The sequence below is a fragment of the Temnothorax nylanderi genome, unplaced genomic scaffold (genome assembly GCF_030848795.1).
Source record: "Temnothorax nylanderi isolate EJ_2023f unplaced genomic scaffold, tnyl_v1.0 TNYL_tig0576_pilon, whole genome shotgun sequence".
Lineage (NCBI taxonomy): Eukaryota > Metazoa > Arthropoda > Insecta > Hymenoptera > Formicidae > Temnothorax > Temnothorax nylanderi.
The window spans coordinates 36805-64678 of NW_027249638.1; the positions used below are offsets into that span (position 1 = coordinate 36805).

A 27874-nucleotide genomic window follows, 5' to 3' on the forward strand; every position below is an offset into this window, starting at 1 on the left:
TTTTTAAAAATTATTTCAGATATAAGTAACAAGGTTCTTAAACAAATCGATTCTGATTTCGAGAAGGCCGGACAAGCCAAAGTTTGGTCTGGATTATCACAAATACCGATTACACCGGAAGACTTACGATTTTTATATTTCGGCAATAAGCCAGTGTCAGAGGAAACTTTAATGGATTATTCGAATTTTCTCGGCGACGAACTCTTTTATCGCGGCACTATGGAAATAGCCGACATCCAAACGAAGCTGAATAGTGTAACGTATCTATATCAATTTTCATACAAGAGTGAAACTTCAGTCGTCAGGAAATTACTGGATATAAATCTCTCAGGTATTATCGATAATTAATTTAGGATTACATAAGAGAGAGTTTTTAATCCTAAAGAATACGTTTATAAAGGTATATAATTTTAAAAAATATGCTTAAACATATGAAAAACATTGCATTTAAAAAAAAAAGTTTCAAAAAGGTGTTTGGTTTTGAGGGGGACACAAAATGATAAGTCAGTATAACCTTGCGTTACAATTCCAAAGTCACGTAAAGGTCACATTAAAATTTTTAAATAAAAACTCTAATTTTTTGTTGTAGATTCTTGTAGCTGACATCAAGACTTTTTCAAATTACTATGATTAAATTGAATTTTGTTCAGGATTTTCTGAGTTATGAGACATTAAAGTTTGAGAATCATCGGCATTAACGTTACTCAATGTACACCGCGGGAAGATTGCTTAATTTTGTAAAACATCAAGTAAAGACCGTATTTATAGTCGGATCTTATATTTAAGACCGTCTTAAGTACGATCTTAAGATGTTATGAATAACCAATCACAGAGCCGTATTGGCATCTTAAGACATTACTTAAGATAGTCTTGAAATAAGATCCAATTATGAATACGGGCCGTAATCCTAAAAAGGGCTGATATAAGTATGTACGTGTGGGTGTGTGTGATTTAATTGGGTACAAAACAGAAAATTAAGATGCTTTGAAAAAAATATGATAATTATGCATATTAGCTCCGACTTCACGGATTTCAATAACCTTAACATATATTGTCAAGGACATAACCCTGTTTGAGTAACGCTCAAAAAGTTTTAGCCGTCGCTCATTATTTATTAAAAAGTTATTAACAAATGTAACTGAGAAATATAACAGTTTGTGTCGATACTAAGGGAAGTAATTTGCTGATATGTGTGGTATAGACAGTACACATATCAGCAAATTAATTTCATAGCACTGGCACAAACTATTATATTTCTTAAATTCTTTTGTTAATAACTTTTTAATAAATAACGAGCGACGGTTAAAACTTTATATATATATATATATATATATATATATATATATAAGCGTTACTATTTCATATATAATTCTTTAAGATTGGGTCAATTATTTCCCGAAAAATTGGAAAAATTTCGGAACCGGTTTCCAAAAAATCGGTAACGAAAAATTATACACTTTATGGCAATCCCCGGAAAATTCTACCCCTACTTCATATATAATTCTTTAAGATTCGGTCCATTAACGAATGAGTAGTTCTCGGTCAGACAGACATCAGGTACTTATATATATGTCGTAGGCAAATGGTTATTTTAGGAAAATAGCTTCTGACTAGGCAAATGCTATCTGCCTGGCCAAATAGCTTTCATCATTTATTCTTGCTATTTTCCTAGTCAAATGCTATTTTCCTAGGCAGATGCTATTTGACTGAACCGCTGTTAGGCAAATGGTATTCCGCGAAGGGTAATTATTTAGTTTAGGGGTCTCACCTCAAATATCGATGAAATTATGCTCAATTGACGCGTTTTTGCGTGAAACGACCGAATCTGGCAGAAAAAAGTGTCGCTCTGCCTCGCGACGCGAGATATTAAACGTTAAAGTTGGCAGAAATCAGGTTATGATTCCTGTCATACCGACGAGCTGTAGCGACTACGAACATGCCCTGCAGCCATATGCGCATGCTCAGTGACCGCACGCGCATGCAAAAGTGCGCGAATTTGAAACGTATGTATACTTATAATGCATATCACTTACAATTAGTTTTCAATGTTATATAAGATATCATATCAAAGTACATGCGTGTGCGGGGGGGGCTACGCCCCCCCTGCACCCCCCATTGTGTGAGTAAACTTAGGAGTGTGGGCGGGGGGGCTCCGCCCCCCTGCACCCCCCGTGCACCTGGCGGTGTGGGTTGGGTTGATGGGTGGGTGGGCCCCATGGACACGCTTTCGGCGTGCCCGGGTAGGAAATGTATTTCGCTTTAAGCGTGAGCCCCCCCCCGGCTTCGCCCCCCCTGCCCACCCATCAACCCAACCCACACCGCCAGGTGCACGGGGGGGTGCAGGGGGGCGGAGCCCCCCCGCCCACACTCCTAGGTTTAATCACACAATGGGGGGATGCAGGGGGGCGTAGCCCCCCCCGCACACGCATGTACTTTGATATGTTATATAAGATATCATTGAAAGCTAATTGTAAGTGATATGCATTATAAGTATACATACGTTTCAAATTCGCGCACTTTTGCATGCGCGTGCGGCCACTGAGCATGCGCATATGGCTGCAGGGCATGTTCGTAGTCGCTACAGCTCGTCGGTATGACAGGAATCATAACCTGATTCCTATCAACTTTAACGTTTAATATCTCGCGTCGCGAGGCAGAGCGAAACTTTTTTCTGCCAGATTCGGTCGTTTCACGCAAAAACGCGTCGATTAAGACTAAGTTCAACGAAATCGGTGAGGAGGCCACTATTCTTCAGATTTACCAGAATTACCCACCAATGCATGCTTCGCCTAACAGCGGTTCAGTCAAATAGCATCTGCCTAGGAAAATAGCATTTGACTAGGAAAATAGCAAGAATAAATGGTGAAAGCTATTTGGCCAGGCAGATAGCATTTGCCTAGTCAGAAGCTATTTTCCTAAAATAACCATTTGCCTACGACATCCCTTACGAAAAAGTAGTATTAGCAATCAGTACTCAGTACTGAGTGATCAGTACTCGTAGTATTGAGAGTATTAGTATGTTAATACTCATGAATACTGCAGAATGGTCAGTACTGTGTCTGTCAGTGCTTACAGTACTGGCAGTACTACAAGCAATAATACTCATTAGTACTTCAAGTATTGAAGTGGTCAGTACTTTATCAGATTAATATTCGGAGTACTATCATGATAGTACTGCCAGTACTGTAAGAACTAATAGGCACAGTACTGACCATTCTGCAATATTCATGAGTATTAACATACTAATACTGTCAATATATACTACGAATACTGATCACTCAGTACAGAGTACTGATTGCTAGTACTACTTTTTCGTAACGTATCTTGGAAATATTAAATTAATAAAATACTAAATTAACACACTAAACTATCAATATAACGTTATTTTGATATTGTTACGTCCAACCCCGGGATTAGGATAAGAAAATCCGGGAAGCAAAGGAAAGGCTAACCAGAGGGGTCGGGGTAAGGAAGGACGCAACTAGACGCTTAAGAAATTTGCTCGCAGGTACACGCTCTGAGGCGCGTGGCGCGAGCCGGACGCGCTTTCGATGGCTCGGGAAGGGTCAACGTCCGTAGAGACGATAGGACGCCTTCCGTGAGCGGTGCGACCGTAGGTCCTCTTTCGAGTCAGGGAATTTAATCCCTTTAACTCAGGATCGGACCTCGTGCGATTTTGAGAGGAAGGATGGTACTGAGAGTGAGGTTTTATTTAAAATAAAAGAACATTTAATTAAATTTTATAAACAAATTAAACATTTATTACACAATAAAACAATACGTGTTGCTGAGATTGGTAGAGTGAACATTACAATAAAATAATGGTTGTACTGACATTGGTAGAGAATCAGGTATTGAGATAAGCCGGAGTGTATGTTATTTGAGTGTGTGAGTGTATAGTTATCGCGGGTGTTACATTGTTGCGGGGGTGATCGGGCAGGATCTTTGAAGGGGAAACCTATTCAATGCACCTCCTGCCCGCTATTATTACAATTAGTTTAGGATTGGAGTTACACGAATTTAACTGTGTGCGTGTGGGATGTATGTGAGTATTTAAATTAAACTAAAACATAAAAGAAAAGTAAATAATTTTTATGCTATAAAGATGTTAATTATTAATCGAGGGTAACTACTTCGGGTTCGACTTCTTCCTCGAGATCGAGAGTCGAGGCGGTCGAGGAGGTCGGGGAATCGGGAGGTTCTAGTAAGGGGGCGGGATCGGGATTGATGGGGACCACGCGAAAAGGGGCCACGCGACAAACAGGGCGAGAAGATGCGACGAAAGGGCGAGAAGGTAAGACGACAGGGCGAGAAGGTGGGACAACGGGGCGATTCTCCTGTGACGTACAGGGTTCCTGCGTAAAGGCTGGTGGAGGTGGTGGAGTGGCGAGTCGCGGAGGACTTGGGTTGCCTGACCCCTGAGGGAAGTCAAGTTTCCTTCGCGCCCGTTTGTTCCGTCGGTTTCTCTTCTGCTTGATCATGCGGAGATTCTGTCCTTGAAGGGGTGGAACTTTTGGGTCCACTAAAATTATTTTATTTATTTAGTGGTCGATCTCCCTCGGACCCGGTCGGAAGCATACAAAACGAGCAAGGAAATCGTTACGGGCTCAGGGGGGTCGGTGAACCAGCCGAGTCCGCAACAGCGACGAAGACGCCGGGAGTCAAAGGCCGACAAGTCAGCCAGACCCGCGACAACGCCAACGACCGCCGGGAACTCAATACCTACACCGATCGACCCAAACCCACGATGACAATCTATCACGAGCTCAAGGTGTCAGTGGACCAGCTGAGTCCGCAACGGCGACGAAGACGCCGGGAGCCAAAGGCCGATAAGTCAGCCAGACCCGCGGCAACGCCAACGACCGCCGGAAACTCAATACCTACACCGATCGACCCAAAGCCACGATATCAGTAGACTCGCCATAATAAACTCCCGGGGATCCAACAATCTATAGACCACTTGAGAAGGGGGATAATAACACGAGAAAGAAAAGGAAAAAGGAATTACGAGACTTACTACTTGTTGAATTTCAAACGTGGGAGCGGCTCCTTTTTCTGAATGGACCTTAGTTGGAGGATGAGTCGGGGCGACTGATCTGCTGTCGGATTTCTTGCACTGACTCTAAGTGCGGAATCGTGGCTCAAAAGAGATCACGATTATAATGCCGAGATTAAAAGGGCGAGACTAAGGCTTGAGATGCTTGAAGAGAGTTGAAAGCTTTTTTGTGTCCCGAGTGCCGCAATGCCAGGGTTTATATAGGAAAATGTAAGGAATGGAAGGGATGGGTTTCGTGTGGAATGTGTCTGGTTTTCATTTTGGGAACTTCTGGTTGGCGGGATGTTTCTAATTTGGGTTTAAAGGATTTCCCATTGGATGGGTTGGTCTTCACCCAAGAGGTGGATTCTTCAGTTTTCGCCTATCCTAGAGAGCTAGAGACGGTTATCGATTTTTCCGGCTGTTCATTGGTGAGTCGTCTCGTAAGGCCCCCACTGTCTTATCGGGGGTGCAACCCAGCGATTCTTCCAGTGACTTATTTGTTTTCGACTATCGCCGATTTCTCTTTTTATTAGGGTCCCTTATTTATCTCGCGACTCTGCTTTCAGTATCGACAGACAAATGCATTCCGTCTAATCTTAATTGCAGTTTTATTGCAAACAGAAACTTCCGCCACGTGCTCTTACAAGATTTCCAAAAGCACGCTTTAGATCTCGCCTCTATTTGTCGGAACATTGCGCGGGCAATTTTGAGCTAGTCGCGCGATGCAATAAGGATCCTAAGCAAACTCTTCGTCTGGGATTAAGGCCCTTTTTGGCGCGTCGTGGCCCCAGGTTTATAGTTATGGGTTGATAAAGACCGATCACGTAGGTCCCGTCTGTCAGTAGTTTGTCATCTGGAAGGTTGCTTTTAGTTGCCCAAGCAAATAGGTATTTTGATCATAAAAAAAGGAATGTGAGGGGATCAAGGCTCACTCGCCGATCGATAACCGTCCGTGCTCAGTTTACTTATCTTAATCTTAAGGCCTATCCTAGGCGCATAGGAATTTCCGCGAAAAAGGGAAATCGTTTAGTTCGCAGGACGTAACAATATCATCTTGACTTTTTGTTCTACTTGGATAGTACTGCGCAAGTAGGGGAGAGTGGGCTCCCTTGAGCCACGGGGTCCAATGTGACAGTGCGAGTTTTCTGTATTAACATTCTGCAAAATAGTGACGGTGGGTATAAAAACTTTCGTTTTCAAAATATATAACTTCCATCAAAAAATTATGCCGAAATAAGCATATATACTTTAGTTAAAGGCAGATATGTAATTGGAGCCTTGCAAAGTAAATTTTTACTTGTCATAACTTTTTGATATGTATAATATGGATTTCTAGGGATTCTACAGTTAAAAAAAAAATCATAAGACACGTTCGTCGGGATCTAGGTTCAATATCAACGTGCGCACAAAAACGTTTAATTGTTCTGTATCTGAAATATTTGCGATAAATAATATCGATGTTCAGTGGGGTCCAATGTGACGCAGGTTGATGGGGTCCTCTGTGCTACGCTTACAGAACTACCTAACCTACCTACGTGACAGCGAGAGTTTCCGTAGTGTGTTTTGATCGCGGAATAGTAAATGTTAGTGCCTAAATTTTCCTATAAAATGAAATAATTACCATCGATAATCATGTCCACACTTTCATTTTCTCTTTTTTTCACCCTTTAGTTACAGATCACATGTAATCGAGTCGCTGTGAGGCAATATTCGTTGATCTCTGCTAGGTTACGACAAAAAGTGAGGTTAAAGGACTTTGTTTTCAGTTTTCAATTTCTTAGGTCATCTGATGAAACAAATATGACACGATTATTGATAAATTGGTTCTCTAGCACAGTCTTGGTTTTTCCTTTTTGTAGAGAGAAGAGTTAATAGACTACGTGTCACAGGGTATACCCTACCTTTCACATTACATGTCACAGGGTACCCTACGCTATGGCTCAATCGACCCCACGCGTGGGGTCCACTGTGACAAACGCAGCATTTCGAAATATCATTATTTTTGCAAAATATTTCTGAAAATTTACTTCTTAAATCATTTACAAACAAAGTTTATTATATTAAACATCGAATAGTCTCATTTATATTATAATGAAGTTACTAAAAACCATTTTTAATGTAATTTGAAGAAACGTGGTTCAAGGGTGCCCACTCTCCCCTACTGCGCCTGTACCACACGTTAGTATCCCACGAGTATTCGATAAGTACTAAAAGAGTACTGGAGGGAGTACTGGAGGGAGTACTGGTGGGAGTACTGGAGGGAGTACTGGAGAGAGTACTGGAGGGAGTACTGGGGGGAGTACTGGGGGGAGTACTGGGGGGAGTACTGGGGGGAGTACTGGGGGGAGTACTGGAGAAAGTACTGGAGGGAGTACTGGAGGGAGTACTAGAAAAAGTACTGAAGGGAGTACTGAATGAGTATTGGATGAGTACTGGGAAGGAGTACTGACGAAGTCAGTATGGTCGAATTTAGTAGTACTTTGAGTAGGGGAGACCGGGGCTAAAAGGTCAGTTTTTTTCGGTGCCGATTTTTAACAAGAAAATAAATAATATTAGTTAAATGTGGTATACCACTGTAAAGAGTGAACCTTTAGCTACAAAATTTATATAGGAAATTTTTATCTACGTCGCTTTGTTTAACCGGTATAGAGCAAAAACGACAACGGTGGAAAAATTGAAATCTCAAAAATGCCGGGGTTTAAGCGTCACCCCCCCGGGGCTAATCAGTCACACTGCATTTTCAATACATATACGTACATCTAATCCAGAAAAATGATAGGATACATTTTAATAATTGTTTTTTAAGAAAAAAATATAAAAATTTATTTAAAATTTTTATGTAAAACATTATTAAAAAATAATTGTTTTACCTATTCTATAAAACAATTTAGGCACGTGAATACAGAGGTTAACCAAATCGTAAACTCCCCAACGGCACGTCATATTGTCAACGCGGGCAACCACGGGGAACACGCGTGACGGCGTTCCGGTGCCATAGGATCAACGCGGACCCTCGAGCAACCTAACCAAACCGCGTTTCTCGCGGGGGAGCGATAAATAGCGACAGGGGGGGTTAGAAAAGCTCGCGGTGGAGCGCGACCATTTTACCGACTCGACGGCGTCCTCGCGCCGATTCCTCGACGACGACGACGACGACGACGACGACGACGACGACGACGACGACGACGACGACGACGACGACGACGACGACGACGACGACGACGACGACGACGACGACGACGACGACGACGACGACGACGACGACGACGACGACGACGACGACGACGACGACGACGACGACGACGACGACGACGACGACGACGACGACGACGACGACGACGACGACGACGACGACGACGACGACGACGACGACGACGACGACGACGACGACGACGACGACGACGACGACGACGACGACGACGACGACGACGACGACGACGACGACGACGACGACGACGACGACGACGACGACGACGACGACGACGACGACGACGACGACGACGACGACGACGACGACGACGACGACGACGACGACGACGACGACGACGACGACGACGACGACGACGACGACGACGACGACGACGACGACGACGACGACGACGACGACGACGACGACGACGACGACGACGACGACGACGACGACGACGACGACGACGACGACGACGACGACGACGACGACGACGACGACGACGACGACGACGACGACGACGACGACGACGACGACGACGACGACGACGACGACGACGACGACGACGACGACGACGACGACGACGACGACGACGACGACGACGACGACGACGACGACGACGACGACGACGACGACGACGACGACGACGACGACGACGACGACGACGACGACGACGACGACGACGACGACGACGACGACGACGACGACGACGACGACGACGACGACGACGACGACGACGACGACGACGACGACGACGACGACGACGACGACGACGACGACGACGACGACGACGACGACGACGACGACGACGACGACGACGACGACGACGACGACGACGACGACGACGACGACGACGACGACGACGACGACGACGACGACGACGACGACGACGACGACGACGACGACGACGACGACGACGACGACGACGACGACGACGACGACGACGACGACGACGACGACGACGACGACGACGACGACGACGACGACGACGACGACGACGACGACGACGACGACGACGACGACGACGACGACGACGACGACGACGACGACGACGACGACGACGACGACGACGACGACGACGACGACGACGACGACGACGACGACGACGACGACGACGACGACGACGACGACGACGACGACGACGACGACGACGACGACGACGACGACGACGACGACGACGACGACGACGACGACGACGACGACGACGACGACGACGACGACGACGACGACGACGACGACGACGACGACGACGACGACGACGACGACGACGACGACGACGACGACGACGACGACGACGACGACGACGACGACGACGACGACGACGACGACGACGACGACGACGACGACGACGACGACGACGACGACGACGACGACGACGACGACGACGACGACGACGACGACGACGACGACGACGACGACGACGACGACGACGACGACGACGACGACGACGACGACGACGACGACGACGACGACGACGACGACGACGACGACGACGACGACGACGACGACGACGACGACGACGACGACGACGACGACGACGACGACGACGACGACGACGACGACGACGACGACGACGACGACGACGACGACGACGACGACGACGACGACGACGACGACGACGACGACGACGACGACGACGACGACGACGACGACGACGACGACGACGACGACGACGACGACGACGACGACGACGACGACGACGACGACGACGACGACGACGACGACGACGACGACGACGACGACGACGACGACGACGACGACGACGACGACGACGACGACGACGACGACGACGACGACGACGACGACGACGACGACGACGACGACGACGACGACGACGACGACGACGACGACGACGACGACGACGACGACGACGACGACGACGACGACGACGACGACGACGACGACGACGACGACGACGACGACGACGACGACGACGACGACGACGACGACGACGACGACGACGACGACGACGACGACGACGACGACGACGACGACGACGACGACGACGACGACGACGACGACGACGACGACGACGACGACGACGACGACGACGACGACGACGACGACGACGACGACGACGACGACGACGACGACGACGACGACGACGACGACGACGACGACGACGACGACGACGACGACGACGACGACGACGACGACGACGACGACGACGACGACGACGACGACGACGACGACGACGACGACGACGACGACGACGACGACGACGACGACGACGACGACGACGACGACGACGACGACGACGACGACGACGACGACGACGACGACGACGACGACGACGACGACGACGACGACGACGACGACGACGACGACGACGACGACGACGACGACGACGACGACGACGACGACGACGACGACGACGACGACCACCACCGACACCACCACCACTACAACGCCGGCGACAATGACGCCGAGACGATGCGGCGAACGCTGGACGATGCGGTCGCACGCGCGACTGTCACTGACACAACGACCAACAACGACGATCTACCGCGCGCGCGGCATGTCAACTCTCGCGCGGAAATCGCGGGATCTCAGAGCCGTGCCGTGCCTCGCCGTACCTCGCCGACGTGCCGTGAGCGCGAGCGATCTCAAAAACAACGGTCCGCCATCTTTTCGGTCGGCCAAAACACCCGTTTTGCGACGATACGTGCGTACCATTTCCCTCCTATACAAACTGACGCACGTGCAAGGGAAGACAGAATCACGCTCGAGGGAAACCTAACCTGAAATCGCCGTGAGCTGAAGTCGTGCGCCCGGCGCGCCACAGTGACTGACCAGCCCCGGGTGCTTACTGACTGATTAGCCCCAAACACAAGTTTCAGGTTTGATTGCCCACGAAATATTAGACATCAACGATAATGAAAAAACTACACTGGATTCGTGTTCAGCATGCATTACTCTTTATAATCACGTACCTCGAGATTTGGAGAGCAAATATTATTGCAGATATTACAAAATTTCCACGCGCAGAAAATTTCACTTTCACCTTCCGAAAACACGTTTGCCCTCGTAAAAATCATAACACGGCAGGTAACCTGCCGAAACTCCGTTGGTCACATGGGTACCATAAGCAGCGTTTACAATGTTAATAGCGAGTTCGCACAATATACAGGTTCCGAGATATTTGATTTGACGCTTCAACCCCGTTGACCTTTTAGCCCCGGTCTCCCCTACTTATGTCTCCAGTACTTTCACCAATACTTTTTCCAGTATTAAAACCAGTACTACTTTTTCATAAGGGATATACATTAGTACACGCTTCGCGCGGGCTCAAAATCTATTTCCCTCTCCCCAAACTCACTCATTAATTAGGATCACCTTTGATATTCTTTCTCCTCAAACTCTAACCTACATCTTCGAATTCTTTTTAAAAAATAAAAGATAATAGATAATATTATAAATGCAGATTAGCATAGTTGTCAAATATTTCAAAATGTAATCCCCTATATTAAAGTCTTTAAATTTTATTTTTGCTCGCGCCTCACGCGTTTTTACCCTCCGTTGACCCGCCATTATTAACTCTCTTTCATTTTCTTCCATTTTATTTTTTCTTTTCAAAATCATCAAAAAATTAGAAAAATTTTGGCACCGGTTTCAAGAAAATCGATTCATTAATGAAAAATTATCCATTAATAAAAGATTAAACTTATCCTCCAAAAATTAAAAAAATTTTGACACACTTGACTCCTATTTCATATATAATTCTTTAAGATTCGGTCAATTAATTCCCGAAAAATTGGAAAAATTTTTTAACCGGTTTCCAAAAAGATTGGTAACGAAAAATTATACACTTTATAGTAATCCCCAGGAAATTCTACCTCTATTTTATATGTAATTCTTTAAGATTCGGTCGATTAATTCCCGAAAAATTAAAAAAATTTAGTAACCGGTTTCCCAAAAGATCTGTAACAAAAAATTATACACTTTATAGCAAACCCCAGGAAATTCTACCTTTATTTCATATATAATTCTTTGAAATTCGGTCAATTAATTCCCGAGAAATTGGAAAAATTTCGTAACCGGTTTCCAAAAAAATCGGTAACAAAAAATTATACACTTTATAGCAAACCCCAGGAAATTCTACCTTTATTTCATATATAATTCTTTGAAATTCGGTTATTTAATTCCCGAGAAATTGGAAAAATTTCGTAACCGGTTTCCAAAAAGATCGGTAACTAAAAATTATACACTTTATGGCACTCCCCGGAAAATTAGAAAAATTTTGGCACCGGTTTTAACTAAATCGGTAGATTAATGTAAAATTAAATTATTAAAATTTTTAAACCTGTTTCAACAAAAGCAGTAGATCGTTACATTACTTAAAAATTAAATCCCTCGTCGCAATCTCGTTCGAATCGGTTTCCAATGGCAATTAAACCCATCCTTGAAAAATTAATAAAATTTTTAAACCGAAAAATTGGAAAAATTTCTGATACCGGTTTCCAAAAAGATTGGTAACGAAAAATTATACACTTTATGGCACTTCCCTGGAAATTCTACCCCTACTTCATATACAATTCTTTGATATTCGGTCAATTAATTCCCAAAAAATTGGAAAAATTTCAGTACCGGCTTCCAAAAAATTGGTAACAAAAAATTATACACTTTATAGCACTCCCCGGAAAATTCTACTCTTGTTTCATATATAATTCTTTGAGATTCGGTCGATTATTTCCCGAAAAATTAGAAAAATTAGAAAAACCGGTTTCCAGAAAATCGGCAACAAAAAACTATACACATCATGGCACTCCCCGGTAAATTCTACCCCTATTTCATATACAATTCTTTGAGATTCGGTCAATTATTTCCCGAAAAATTGGAAAAATTTCGTAACCGGGTTCCAAAAAGATCGGTAACGAAAAATTATACACTTATAGCACTTCCCGGAAAATTCTACCCCTGTAGTAGTAGTAGTAGTAGTAGACAAGTGGGTGGTTCCACTAGGGCCCCTGACGGTACCTAGATCTAACTGATCCTTTGTGCCTCCCCACTCTTTTAACTGTTAGGTCTATAAGATTAGCCCTGAGCCTTGTACCAGGTTTATTAAGTCTATAACCCTAGCATTTGCCAAATCCTGGGGACTTAGGTACGCTTGTCCCCAAGTTTTATATCTTTTGCATACAAGTGCCAGACAATGGCATAGTATATGCACGTTGTCTTCTTTCTCGTCCCCACATAAGCGGCACTCTTTTTGTTCCGCGAGTCCGAGATTGAATAAATGGGCTCTAAGTAAGGCGGAGTGGCCAGTGAGCAGCCCCACCGCCATTCTCAGTTTTTGTTTAGTCAGCTCCAGTAATTCTTTAGCTCTTCCTGGTCTGCTGTTTTCCATCAAATTCTTGGCCTGGCGGCAGGTTTCTAATTTCTCCCACCTGGACAAGTGCTCCCTTTTCATGCAGCTTTTGATGTTTTCTTTTCCTACTGCGAAGGGTATTCCCGCTACCTGGTCAGATGGTGCTTTGTTAGCTCCCTTCTTAGCCAGTGAGTCTGCGATTTCATTTCCGGGTATTCCTTGATGCCCAGGTACCCATTCCAAGGTGACTTTATTTAGTCCACTTAGTCTCTCTAGCGCCAGCATGCAATCCCAAACCAATGCTGATTCGGTGGTTGTTTTTGCTAGCGCTAGTATAGCTGCCCTGCTGTCTGAGCAGATATTTATCTTCCTTCCCCTCGTGTTGTTACTAAGGAGGTGTTCCGTGCACATCAGGATAGCCAATATCTCAGCAGTAAATACTGTTGAGTGGCTTCCCACAGGAATACTCTCCCTGTGGTCATCCTTCGGCCCATAAAATCCTGCTCCAAAGCAGTTGTTGATGCCCGACCCGTCGGTGAACCATAGATCCACATTGGGATCCCTGACTCTCTTCGGGTCCGTCCATTCTTTTCTGGTTGGTATTCGTATCGTAAAACGTTTTACCAACTGGTATTTCCTTAGAATTCTATCCTGTTTTAGAGTGAAAGGGTTTTTCTGGAGTAGGTCGAGCCTTGTGTGTCCCAGGCCTGTATTCCTCCATTCTCCCTGACACTTTAGTCTGTATGCTGTGTTCCTGGCTGCATGTTCCACGGCAAGGTCCAGTGGAGGTATACAGAGTGCAATTTCTAGCGCCTCCGTGGGTGTGGTCTTCATAGCCCCTACTGCAGCCCTTAGGTAACTCCCTTGTAGGCTTTTCAGCAGGTTCTTTGCCTCCACTTTCCTCGCCCTGGGCCACCAGATCACAGACGCATAGAGCAGCCTCGGCAACAGCACCGCCCTGTATAGCCATAATGCTATACTAGCTTTGATGCCCCAAGACTTGCTCATAGCTCTTCTACACATCCACATGCACGAGTAGAATTTCTTCCTGCTTTCTGCAAGGTGTATTTTCCAGCTAAGTTTGGTGTCTATAAACAGGCCCAAATACTTAACTGATGTTGTGAACGGGATAACCTTTCCCCAGAGTTTAAAAGGCTCAATAGGTTCTGGTTTGTATTTCCTGGTGAAGATCATTATATTGGTTTTTGATGGGTTAACCATCAGACCTTTGGCCTCGCACCACTTTTGTACGATTTTTAAAGCATCGTTCATTCGATCCCTTAAAATATTTAGAAAGGATCTTGTGATCACTATGGCTATGTCGTCTGCATACCCATAGGTCAGGAAACCTTTTCTTTGTAGTTTCATCAGAAGGTCATTGACTACGAGGCACCACAGCAAGGGAGATAGAACCCCTCCTTGCGGGCACCCCTTGCTCGGTTTGCCACTAATGATAGTGTCGTTGTGCGTGACCGTTAGGTTCCTCCCCGCCAGCATACTCATTACCCAATCCACTAGCGGTTCCGGGACCCCGTGTTTGATCAGCGCTTCCCTGATGGCTGTGTTCGAGGTGCTATCAAAAGCCCCTTTTATGTCCAAGAAGGTTCCAATAGCATATCCTTTCGCCTCTAGCTGTGTCTCTATCCTGCCCGTCAGGTGGTGTAGGGCGGTCTCCGTGGACTTGCCCTCCCTGTAGGCATATTGAGCACTAGCCAGAGGATGGTCTGCTAGTGGTCCGTTCTTGAGAAACCTATCAATCAGTCTCTCCAGGGTCTTTAGCAGGAAAGATGTTAAGCTGATAGGTCTGTAATCCTTAGCCCTGGTGTGTTCATTTCTTCCGGGCTTGGGAATAAATACCACTTTAGTGGCTCTCCATGTTTGGGGGACATGTCTTAGAGCAATGCTTGCCCTAAAGATTTTGGTCAATGGGCCTATCATTTCTCCCAGTCCCTCCTGTAGAAGTATGGGGTGTATGCCGTCCGGTCCCGGTGCCTTATAAGGCTCAAAGGAGCGAACTGCCTACTCCACTGCTTGTGGATAAACCACCTTTGCCGCCAACGCCCATGCCCTGGGCTTATAAGTAGCCCTAGGTTGTTGTTGGTTTTCCATGGCTGAGGAGGACTTCCGAAATCCCGGAAAGTGGACTTCCATGAGATAATTTAGAGTCTCCTCAGTTGTTTCGGTGAATTCCCCACTAGGGAGCTTAAGGCAGCTCCACTGTGGGTTACTCTCTTTGCAGAGGATTTTGCAGAGTCTGGACGCTTCTGGAGCACTCTCGATACCCTCGCAAAAGTTCCTCCACCCCATCTTTTTCGTCTTAACTATCGCTTTTTTGTAAGTACGCTGAGCGTTTCTGTACTTTTCCCAGTCTCCCGGCGTATTTACATTTTTGGCCCTATTGAATAGTCTTCTTGCCTCAGCCCTGAGTCCCGATAGCTTCCCATTCCACCACGAGATCCCGGTCGAAGCATTCCTCAATTCCGAAGGGCAGTTTATTTCAAAGAATTCCCTGATTGCATCACTCATAAAGTCTGACGCTGCCTCTAGGTCCTCCCTTGTGTGGAATCTGGTCGGTGCCTTTTTTAGCCGACTAGTTAAGTCAGCCCTAAAGCCCTTCCAGTTTGTTTTCCTGGGGTTTCTCCCCCATTGTTCCTCTTTTCGCACTCTCACAAGGTCGAATCGAATCTGTCTATGGTCGGACCCTGAAGGTTCATTCGAGACCCTCCATCCCGCCACCAGATCCATCACGCCCCTTGTGCATAGTGTGATATCAATTACTTCCTGTCTTATAGAGTCCAGGAAGGTGGGTTCCGTTCCTCTGTTTAGGATTTGTAAGTCGGTGTTCATGACAAAGTTAAGTAGGCTTTCCCCTCTTGAGTTTATATCGGTGCTCCCCCACACCAGATTATGTGAGTTCGCATCGCACCCCAAGAGTAGCTCTAGCCCTCTTTCCTTTGCATAGGCCACTAACTCTATCATGTTTCTCTGGGGAGGCAGTTCTTCCGAATCGTAGGGCATGTAAACAGACCCCACTATCAGATCCCTGACCCCCCCGTCGTCCATTTTGAGTTTCAGTTTTACAGCGACCAAGTCGCCGTCACTAAATTGTGGTAATAGACAAGCGTCTAGTCCTTTTGTCACAATGCAGGCCCTTGGTCGTTCTGCATTGTCGGCTTTAAATAGCCTACCACAACCACCCAGGCCCCTAATGTGTCCCTTAATGAGCCACGGTTCCTGGATGAGGAATAAGTGCTTTGTGTGCATTTCAGCTGCGCACCTGGCTAGTACCGCCGAGGCGCTTTTGCTGTGATGCAAGTTAATTTGAATGAAGGGGACATTCGAGTCTGTCATTTTTAGGCAGTACCCGTCTTGTCCTCCTTCTTACTTGAAGCCCCTCCGCGATCACCCCCAGGCAACTTAACCGTCGCCTGGCCGAGTCCGCAGAAGGGTTTGAAGTTGAGCGCTTGAAGAGCCCTCAACGCTCCCTCCCCAATAAGGGCAGCAAAGTGGGTGCTCGTGGCATCCCTGCTCTCACTGCCCCTCGCGACCACCCAGTCCGCGGCTTGGAGACCCTCGTTTTGCCTGTCAAGTAGCTCTATCGCTTCCTTGACAGGCATCTTAGGGTCCTCTACATGCACTACCACTCGATGTCGCCTAGGCAATTCATCGAGCCGCATTGCGCGCAGCCGGACCCCGTTTAAAACTATTACCGAAGTTAGGCTTCGAAGCCACCCTTCGGTTTCTACATCGGTGCAGTTAAAAATAACTGCACCGTCCCTATCTGCGGTGCCCTTGAAGGTGGGAGCTTTAGTACCCCTCGCAATGCTGAGGATACTTTCCCTCACTTTTTCCTTCAAGAGAGCCGCCTCTTTGTCGTCCAGCTTTCGTTCGGGATATTCCATGGGTACCATGGCCACCCTTACTAGGCCGGATGTTGTCTGTGCAAAAGTCCTCTGATCTACAGCGATCTTAGGCCTTTTTTCCAGCTGTGCAGTGCTGGGACTGGGTGTGCTCTGTTCCGATCTGAGTCGTTTGCACAACCCAGCGGATGCTCGCTCCCCCGTCCCTTGCATTGCTGCAGAAGCAGAGTTCAGTTCTGTAGCGGGCTTTTCAGCGCCGCTGCTCCCCTCCATCTGCTTCTGCTTTCTGTAGCGACGACGTGCCGCTCCACTATATCTTTTCCGGCTTTTACCAGCTTGTGGTTGGGCCTTATTCGGCTCCTCCCCCAAGCTGCCCGGTCTAGTTTCCTCTGGTCGCTCGTCACCTAAGGTGGCCACGCCCTGGAGGACTTCCTCATACTCATTGTTGTTGTTGTTTATGTTTTCCATTTTGATCCCACGAGTACCGCGGTCGCGCGATATCACCCGGGCAGAGTCGCGAATGCCCGGGGCTTGGCTTCCCCCGAAGGGGTTACTCCCGGAGGTCGCCCGGTTTCCGGGAGGCACCGTTAGTGACGCAGCACCCCCTGCGCCACGCAGCCATCAGCACGGTTGCTCACACCTTGGCTTGGGGGGTTCCTTTTGGTCGGGCGCGCCCGGCTACACCCCTGAGCGGGTGATCCCCGTGCGCGCCTTTAAGCCCCCCCACCCGCCTCAGAGCGGCCACCCGCAGCCCCCGAGATCACCGGGTCCGACGAGCGGTCCCGCCGTCCCCGCGCCCCGCGAACCACGCGCACCCACCCCGAGGCTTCGGCAAGGTAGGAACCCATCGGGGGAGAAATTCTACCCCTACTTCATATACAATTCTTTGAGATTCGGTCAATTATTTCCCGAAAAATTAGAAAAATTAGATAAACCGGTTTCCAAAAAGATCGGTAACAAAAAACTATACACTTTATGGCACTCCCCGGGAAATTCTACCCCTATTTCATATACCTTTGGTAAAAATTCGGTCTACTAACGAATGAGTAGTTTGCGGTCAGACATACATACATACATACATACATACATACAGACGACGGTACTTATATATATAGATAGATTATATATAATGTAAATAATATAAAAGGCAGCACCACTACACATGGTCCCAAAGCGGACCTGTGGAGAGCATGCGGAGACTACCGCCCACTGAATAACCGGACAAAGCCGGACACAGATACCCGGTACCACATATTGAAGACTTAAACATTTTTAATATGAAATATGAAATATCTCGTGAAGTATTTACTTTTCGATAATTTTATCTTGATACTTTTGTACGTAAAATAATAAAAAAAATCGAATATTAATATTAATTTTTACATTTGCAATTTTGCAAAATTGAATGCGTCTACAAAATGCAATCAAATTTTTTAAAAATCATTTTTTTCTAAAATTCGATGTTTTTTTTATATATTTAAGTATATTTTTTAAAATAAGATACTCTGTATATGGCAAATATGAAATAGTATAATACTTCTAAATCTGTATACATGATTGTTTGACTGTGATTTTGTAATATTAATAAAGAATTTTTTGTATATTTTTTTAATATACTAGTCTTAAAATTAAAAAATATTAATATATGTATATAATGTGTTAGGTTTAAGTGTAGACTTACAACTAGTTATTTTTTTTAAATAATAGAATCATACAAAAATTTCTTGAATAAAAATTATTTTGTTCAAAATTTATACATATACATATAATGACTTAAATGAAAGTTTTATGTTTTTAATAAACACTTTTTTATTATTGATATTTTGTTGTTCCGCTCATATTTAAAAACAGCACAAACGACATCTCATAAACAACTACTGAAAATTACATTTTCTTGCACCGTATGTATGTCATAAAATTTTTTACAAAATTGTAATGAAATAGATACAATGTTTTATTTAAAAAAAGACTAAAACTCATTAAAAATGTTTGAAAAATAATAATTTAAAACTTTTGCTTAAGTCGTTATACATGACGTAGTCTTTTCGTTATATTCGTCATTTCATGAAATACCTAGGCACTTCCAGAAACGTCGACGTTTGGTGAAACTTATTCAAATTACTTAACGTGCCTAGGTAGTTCGTGAAATGACCACTCGGCGCCGGCGCTTCGTGATAAATACTCATATACGTCATCTGACTAATTTCACACTTCGATGTTTCATGTAATGCCTGGCATATCGTAACACGTCCTAGAGTCAAATACTTATTCTACAACAACAGGTTATTAATGAACAGACTTGATACGTTCTTTAACGTGGATAGTATTTAATAGAATTTCTTGCCATTAACAAATTTTATAAGAATTTTTTTAAATAATATTAAATTACATTCATAATAATAAAGTATAAATAATCATATTATTTCGTCAATTTTTTAAATTAGCCAGATTTGAAAATTATTTATTAGCACATGGTCCACTTTTATGGCACCGTGAGTTGCATTGAAGCTTGGACTTAAAGCACAAACACCGGTTCGTTTGACATTGAGTCTTCGATGGCTGACACAAACATTTAACAAAACCTTGTCCTTTAAATAAAGATTGTGCAGCAACTGCTTCTCGGAGTGATATAAATGTATTTGAGTTGACCTGCTCAATTTTGAGAAAATTTGATGATGCTTTCTTGAGATCGCATTTATTAAACCAAGATTTTATTAAACCTGCAACCGTACCAACTTGATAGACTTCATTTTTAAAGTCAGTAATTACCGCAACGATATTTTGTGGATCTCCTGGACTTCGATCAACTTTATCTACATTGACTAGTACACAATCACCAACAGTTATATCTGGCAATATTTTTTTAGTTACGGTTAACATTTTTTCAGCTTGAGTTTTAATACCATTGTATGATTGGACTTGGTTACAATCGATATTTTTCGCTGAAATACACAAATGACACAATCCATTTTTCCCCATACATGATAAATGAATCGGCATAGCACACGTCTGGCAACGGTGATTCAGATCAGAAACATTTTTTTGGCAAACAACACATTCTTCCGGAGTCGTCATCTCAATCGCTGCAGCCTCAGTCAAATCAGACAAATCGGTACTTACATTATTATTATTATTATTACTATTATTATTAAGATTATTATTATTATTGTTGTTAATAACGTCATTCGATTTAATAATTACGTCGGCGTCTGCTAAATTTAGCTCGTCTTCATTTGAATCAACTGTCAATCCATTAGAATTAATTTCAATTTTTAAATTATTCAGTTCTTCTTCTGTAGCCACTGACGATAGAACATGCTGAGGAAGATTAGTTGAAGCAAGTCCTAATTTTGGATCACTACCAAAAACTTCTTTAAAAGGACTTCTGCCGATCACCCGATGCAAGGAATTATTTTTTTGCCACTGAACGAAGTAACAACTTGTAGCCCAAGAAGTTGAATGATTATCCGTCATCCATGCGCGAAGCATATTTTCAACATCTTGGTTTGCTCTCTCAACACTACCCTGACTTTGTGGATGCCGAGGTCTGCCATGAACAATATGCAATTGCGGCCACAGAACTTTGAATTCTTCTATGACTTTATTTACGAATTCGCGTCCGTTATCACTTTGCAGTATTGCTGGAGCACCGAATTGTAAAAATATCTTGATGAGTTCGTTAGCCACATCTACTGCCTGTTTGGCTTTCAAAGGTCTGAGACATAGATATTTAGTAGCATGGTCTTGATAATTCAATAACCATCTGTACTTTCCATCAGGAATCGACTGAAAGTCTATCAAGTCTACCTGTCCTCTAGTCATGAAACTTTTTGTTAGAATTGGCTTCACGACCACTTTAGCGACAGTTCTACCTTTTTTCATTTGGCATGTTTTACAACATTTTAAAAAAAGTTCTACACATGGTCGCGGAATAGAACAGCTTTGCTTAATAATGTCCATCATTTTGTCTCGAGATTCATGGCCACAGTTTACGTGAATGTCAAGTAATAACCTGTCGAACACATTCTCCTCAGGTGTTAAATAAATAAGTTTATCATGTTTTTCAGATTTTTTGACCACCAATACATTGTTATCTACCGTGATGATGTCATACTTTCTCAATAGATAGTACTCTCGACGAGTTTTGGTAAGTGCTTTTTTATTTATCGCTGTGATAATTTCATCAGCAATCTACAAATTGAATAAGAAAACTGTTAGTTCAGTAAGAGTTGTCCTAACCTCAAAAGTATTTAATATGAGTACTTTGATCTTATATTTACCTCTTTTAATTGAGCTGAAGTATATGGTCGTTTACCAGGTTGTTCCTCATAGTATTTATTGTATTTTTCGATAAATAATTCTTTACTCACTATATCTTCCATTTCCAAAATAATTAATTTTCTCGAAGCACGTGTTACGATATGCCAGGCATTACATGAAACATCGAAGTGTGAAATTAGTCAGATGACGTATTTGAGTATTTATCACGAAGCGCCGGCGCCGAGTGGTCATTTCACGAACTACCTAGGCACGTTAAGTAATTTGAATAAGTTTCACCAAACGTCGACGTTTCTGGAAGTGCCTAGGTATTTCATGAAATGACGAATATAACGAAAAGACTACGACATATAGATCATTTTAAACAAAATAGCTTTATTCGAAAAATTTTTATAACTCCCCACACAGAACATAACATCCATTAGACGTCCCTACAACCTCCATGTCTGTCACGTTACACTGTAGCGCGACAAAGTTGCTCGTCTATTTGCGCCCTTACGAGTTATAGTTGTTTGTACTCCAGTGGAGCTGCTTAACATTATAGATGCTCGAAATGCCATTCGGTTTATATTGTAAACAATGCTCAATATCTCCACACTATTGGGATCTGATGACATGGAGGCGGGGCTTAACCAATATGGTTAAGCCCCGCCGATTGGCTCACAATTTTGGTGGGCTTCAAACGCTGTGTTATAGTCTGTTAGGGTTAAAATGTTAATATCCATGGAAAATATTTGTGATTGGGCTGGTGCAAATCCTGCGCAGAGACAATTTATTGAAGGCGAAAGAGTTTTAAAAGCAGGACATATAATTAAAATGAGTAGTTCGCGGTCAGACAGACAGACAGACAGACAGACAGACGTCAGGTACTTATAATAATAGATTTTTCGTCCCCGCTTCGCACGGGCTCAAAATCTATTCCTCTCTCCCCAAACTCATCCACTAATTAGAAGCACCAAATTTGATATTCTTTTTCCTCAAACTCTAACCTACATCTTCGAATTCTTTTTTAATAAATAATAAATAATAGATAATATTATAGATGCAGATTAGCATATTGTCAAATATTTCACAAATGTAATCCCCTATATTAAAGTCTTTAAATTTTATTTTTGCTCGCGCCTCGCGCGTTTTTACCCTCCGTTGACCGGCCATTATTGACTCTCTTTCATTTTCTTTCATTTTATTTTCTTTCTGTTCCTCCTTTTTCTATAATGTTTAAAAATTTTACCGGGTTTAGTTTTACATTTGCTGCCTTTCTGTTCTAATATCAATTCATTTTTTCTTTTTTTTCGCCCGCGCTTCGCGCGCTTTCACCCTTTGAAAAATTATCCATTAATGAAAAATTATACTTATTCTCCAAGAATTAAAAAAACTTTGGCACTGGTTTCAAGAAAATCGGTCCATTAATACTTATTATTTCTCGAAAAATTTGAAAAATTTTGAAACTGGTTTCCAAAAAATCGGTAACGAAAAATTATCCATAAAAATTATCCATAAAAAAATTTAGCTTGATATCTCAAAATTTGCGAAAATTGGAGCAATCACGTACATTTTTTTAAACAGAAATCGGATACTCCTTTATTATTAGCAATTTTTCTAATTCTATTACATTCTTTAGTTCTTTCTACCCCTATTTCATATATAATTCTTTAAGATTCGGTCAATTATTTCCCGAAAAATTTAAAAAATTTCGTAACCGGTTTCCAAAAAGATCGATAACGAAAAATTATACATTTTATGGCAATTCCCGGGAAATTCTACCCCTACTTCAGATACAATTTGAGATTCGGTCAATTATTTCCCGAAAAATTGGAAAAATTTCGGTACCGGCTTCCAAAAAATCGGTAACAAAAATTATATACTTTATAGCACTCCCCGGAAAATTCTACCCCTGTTTCATATACAATTCTTTAAGATTCGGTCAATTATTTCCTGAAAAATTGGAAAAATTTCTGATACCGGTTTCCAAAATGATCGGTAACGAAAAATTATATACTTTATAGCACTCCCCGGAAAATTCTACCCCTACTTCATATACAATACTTTAAAATTCGGTCCACTAACGAATGAGTAGTTCGCGGTCAGACAGACAGACAGACAGACAGACGTCAGGTACTTATAATAATAGATCTGGAATAAATGAACAAAACATGAGAAGTGATGTTGTGAGCTTTACAGCTCTGTGTTTACAAACTTCTCACAGCAGTTTTCTTCAAGCGTCTCGTTTTTGCAACAACATCTATCATCAAATTATTCACCATTAATTATTATTGAAAATGTATCATTTACACATTCACGATGTTCACGCTTTAAACAAAATCTCAAACTAATTTTTCCTGTCAAAAATTAACTTACCTGGCAGTATATAATCCTCTTTCTTGAAACGCAGTGAACACACTCTCATACAAGGGGTCACTTTCTCCATTTTTAATGCATTTTTCCAGGCTTTGAAACGATCAATTTTCTCTAAATTGCCAAAATAATTTTTGACTTGTACGAAGCACTCTTTGGGCTTGGGAAAGCGATAAAATAGAACATTTAAATTACTATCAACCTTACTTCCACAACCGCGAACTAAACACTTAATTCTGCTCGTAGATTTGCAACGTGGAGAAAATTCATCCATATTAATAAAAATACAACGCAAACCCAGTACGACCGCACTTAAGCCTGTACAATGCCACGAGATCTGTGAGCCCTGAGTGCTTTCACTTTCGACCACCAGATGTCATGGCGACGAATGTCAGATCCCAATTTCCTGACCTTGTTGATTTCACACATTTTATTTGTGAATCTCCGTATCAAATCCGTATTAAATCTCGGATTATACCGGTGTAAACCGAGATTTGATACGAATTTGATACAAATGTGAGTATATACACTATATACATGGTACGTGTACCAAACAGTCGGTGTAAACTAGACCATTGATTGAATTTACTCACTTCAGTTGGTTCTCTTGCTAGAACCACTTAATAATTCATTTAATAGAATGTGTGAAATCAACAAGGGGAATATTCTGAAAATATATTGCACTGTTTACAAATACAAACCAAATAAGGACGATTTCGAGCACCTCCTATAAAGGTAAGCAGCTGTAAATTACTAAAGCACAAAAATGACTATAACTTGAAAACAAGGTCAAATAGCTGGACATATGTTTATATAAACTTCCTTCATTGTTTTTGTATCCTGAATCCACCACTGTAATACTTCTCACATATTTCGAAACACTCTGTATATATTTTAATCAAACACTGTAGATTAATATATGTAGTAGATGTTAAAAACTAAAGAGATTGTTGTTTCTCTATATAGCAATATAGTCAGTACACTGGTTGATAAGAGAGAAAGAATTATATTCTAACACAAGTTCACAATATGACAGTCGGGTTTACAGCAAATATAATTTGAACAGACATATCACTTATCTCGTATGTAGCTCACAACACGGTTTACATCACTGCATGTATCACAACACAGCTCACAACGTCTTATTATATCTGCTCACAATATATATTTGCACACGTCCGCTCCGTCTTATTATATCAGCGCACAATATATATATTTGCACACGTCCACTCTAGTCCACACACGTCCACACAGCACGACGGTTCGCGAAGGAAAGGGACGAGCAATAAGGGACTAGCAACACGTTGTTCTAACGTTATTTTAATATTTGACTAGTTCACTCTATTAGACTTTTCATAATTAATTTGATGTAAATTACTTCACTACTTCAACAGTAGAAATTATCGGTTTGCATTTTTAACATTAATTTATTGTATGACAATACATTTTATAGGTTCAACTCATTTCGAGGATGTGGGTTATTTATTTTGTCCTCACATGATGAAAGACTTGGGAATATTGTTGCCTACACTTGATTCGAAGGATTATAAAATGATAAATTACATAACGCAGCTGTGGGCAGATTTTGCTAAAACAGGGTATTATGGACTTAATATTTTTATTCGCATTTTATATGGAGAGTATATATTGCATATTAATAATTAATGCTAATTTTATTTAGGAATCCAACGCCTGTTATTTCGGATTTGTGTCCTATTAAATGGATACCGCTAAAAAGTGCAAATGTATACGATTATCTAGACATCGATATAGAACTTCAGATGAAAGTTTTCCGTAAAGGAGAACAACGATGGAACTGGGAAAATATTAAAAAAAAATTATAAACAATTATATACACATTGCTGAGAACTGCTTTTACAGTTCAGAGTATATATATTATTGAACTTTTCGGAATGGATTCTGATTAGAATTATTCCATTTTCTCTAGAAAACGTAATAGAAATCTAGGAAATAACTACACAATTTCGGTCAAAATCCATTTCGAAAAATTTTATAATATATGTCCAAAAGGGATCTTAGTTTAAAAGAAACAGGTGAAATTTTTGTTGAAATAATAACCAATAACACAAGAGGGTTGGGTACGTCCCTTTAAAAACGCCAATGGAAATATGTATGAGGATAAAAGAGGTGTTGGTTTTGTAAAGGTGTAAAGGGACCGTTCCTTGAAAAACGCCTTTCAAATCCTGCGGGGACAAGAAATAAACCATTACATACATACATAATAACCAATAACATGACGTTCTAATCTCTTGGAATTAGTAATTAGTGCAGTTTCTTAAGAGAAAAAATAAATAGGAAAAGATCGGTATACATGGTGCAATATGATCCGTTTGAATACGATTAATCCTTATTAGTTGATTGTGGATCAGATGTTCAGGAAAGGATTTTAGATATTATAAAAAGTAAATGAGTCATGAGGTAAGGGTTTAGACAAATAGTGGGCTTATTGGAGTATTTGTTTGGGAAAACTGTTAAAAAAAATTTTGGAATAGAAATCATAAATATTTAAAAATATTTAAAATATGAGTTGCGACACGCAACAGCGCACAAAATGTGTGTACGATTTTTTATATTAAAAAGATCAACTTTTTCTTATGACAAAATCACATTTGTGTAGTTGTTTTTAAATGAAAGCCAGTATCAGATATTTACTTATGTGACTGTTTTTGAATAAAAAGTTTGGCATATTGTGTTTGAGAAAAACACTTTATTTTCAATCGAAGTATGCACCCATATTATTAATACATTTTTGTCATTTCAATGGTAAAATCCTGACAAATGCGTAGCGATGAAATCACGGAAGGCACTTTCGACAGCCTCTTGTGAATTGAATTTCTTCTCGTGTAAAAAGTTGTTCAAATTCCAAAAGAAGTAGTCTGTTGGTGTAAGGTCTGGGGAATACGGCGGTTAACGGAGAGTTTCCAATTATAGCTCTTGCAATTTTGACACAATTTTTTGTGTCAGGATGGGGGAAGAGCGATTGATTAATCTCGATTATTATTTAATTGCAAGCTTCTCCATCATGGTTTACAATTCCTTGCAGTTACATCTGCCGTAATCGAAGTTTCATGCCAAGTTTCATGAAACTGAAATGAATAACACCGGCAGAAGATCACCAAACAGTGATTATAATCTTCTTCTGGTAGACGTTTCAGGCACTGTTTTGGTACTGTTTAAACTTCTACTGCTCCTGACCGAATACCCAGAAGTATCTCTCCTAAATTATGTTCAAACAGCGACAAGTCGCAGTAGGGCGAATAGTCCGCAAGAAGCACACAGTAAAGTTTAGCACCCTTTGGTTTATTGCACTCTAGTCTAACTATATACAGATTGATTATCAGAACTAAAAAGCGCATATGTTTTCGAAACATGTCCCTTTCGGGAAGTGCCGGCGTAACGCGCCTTTATTTCTCACTTCTCTCTTCCGCTCATTGTTAAACTACTCGATCGACAAGCCATCTGACTAGAGCCTGGAAAGGAGAAGTGACATGGACGCGACTCGCGAGCGTGACTACGAATTCGGAATTGGGGAATATTCCAAGCAGGTGCTTTACTTGGACCCAACTATTGCAATTTTCGTACAGGATCCATTTTTCATCACAATTAATAACAATTCGATTAAAAAATTCATTTTTGTTTCGACAGCAAAATACAGACTTTAAAACGTGCTCTTTCGGGCGTTCATTCAATTCGTGCGGCATCTACTTTTTCAATTTTTTTATTTTACCATTTTTATTTCAAATGACCAATATTGTTTTAATACTAACATTAAACCTTGTTGCTAATTCACCCGAAGTTTGAGATGGATCCGCTTCCACTATCGCCTT

General features: G+C 42.4%; 1 protein-coding gene across 1 annotated transcript; it reads left to right on the plus strand.

Annotated features, from left to right (window-relative positions):
- LOC139784042 (esterase E4-like) lies at window positions 1–26279 on the plus strand (the record flags this gene model as incomplete). Its single annotated transcript, XM_071723209.1, has 3 exons — window positions 1–331; window positions 25480–25624; window positions 25708–26279. Coding segments are annotated over 3 exons (639 nt in total), but the record flags the coding sequence as incomplete, so codon positions are not given.
- Window positions 26280–27874: the final 1595 nt, after the last annotated feature.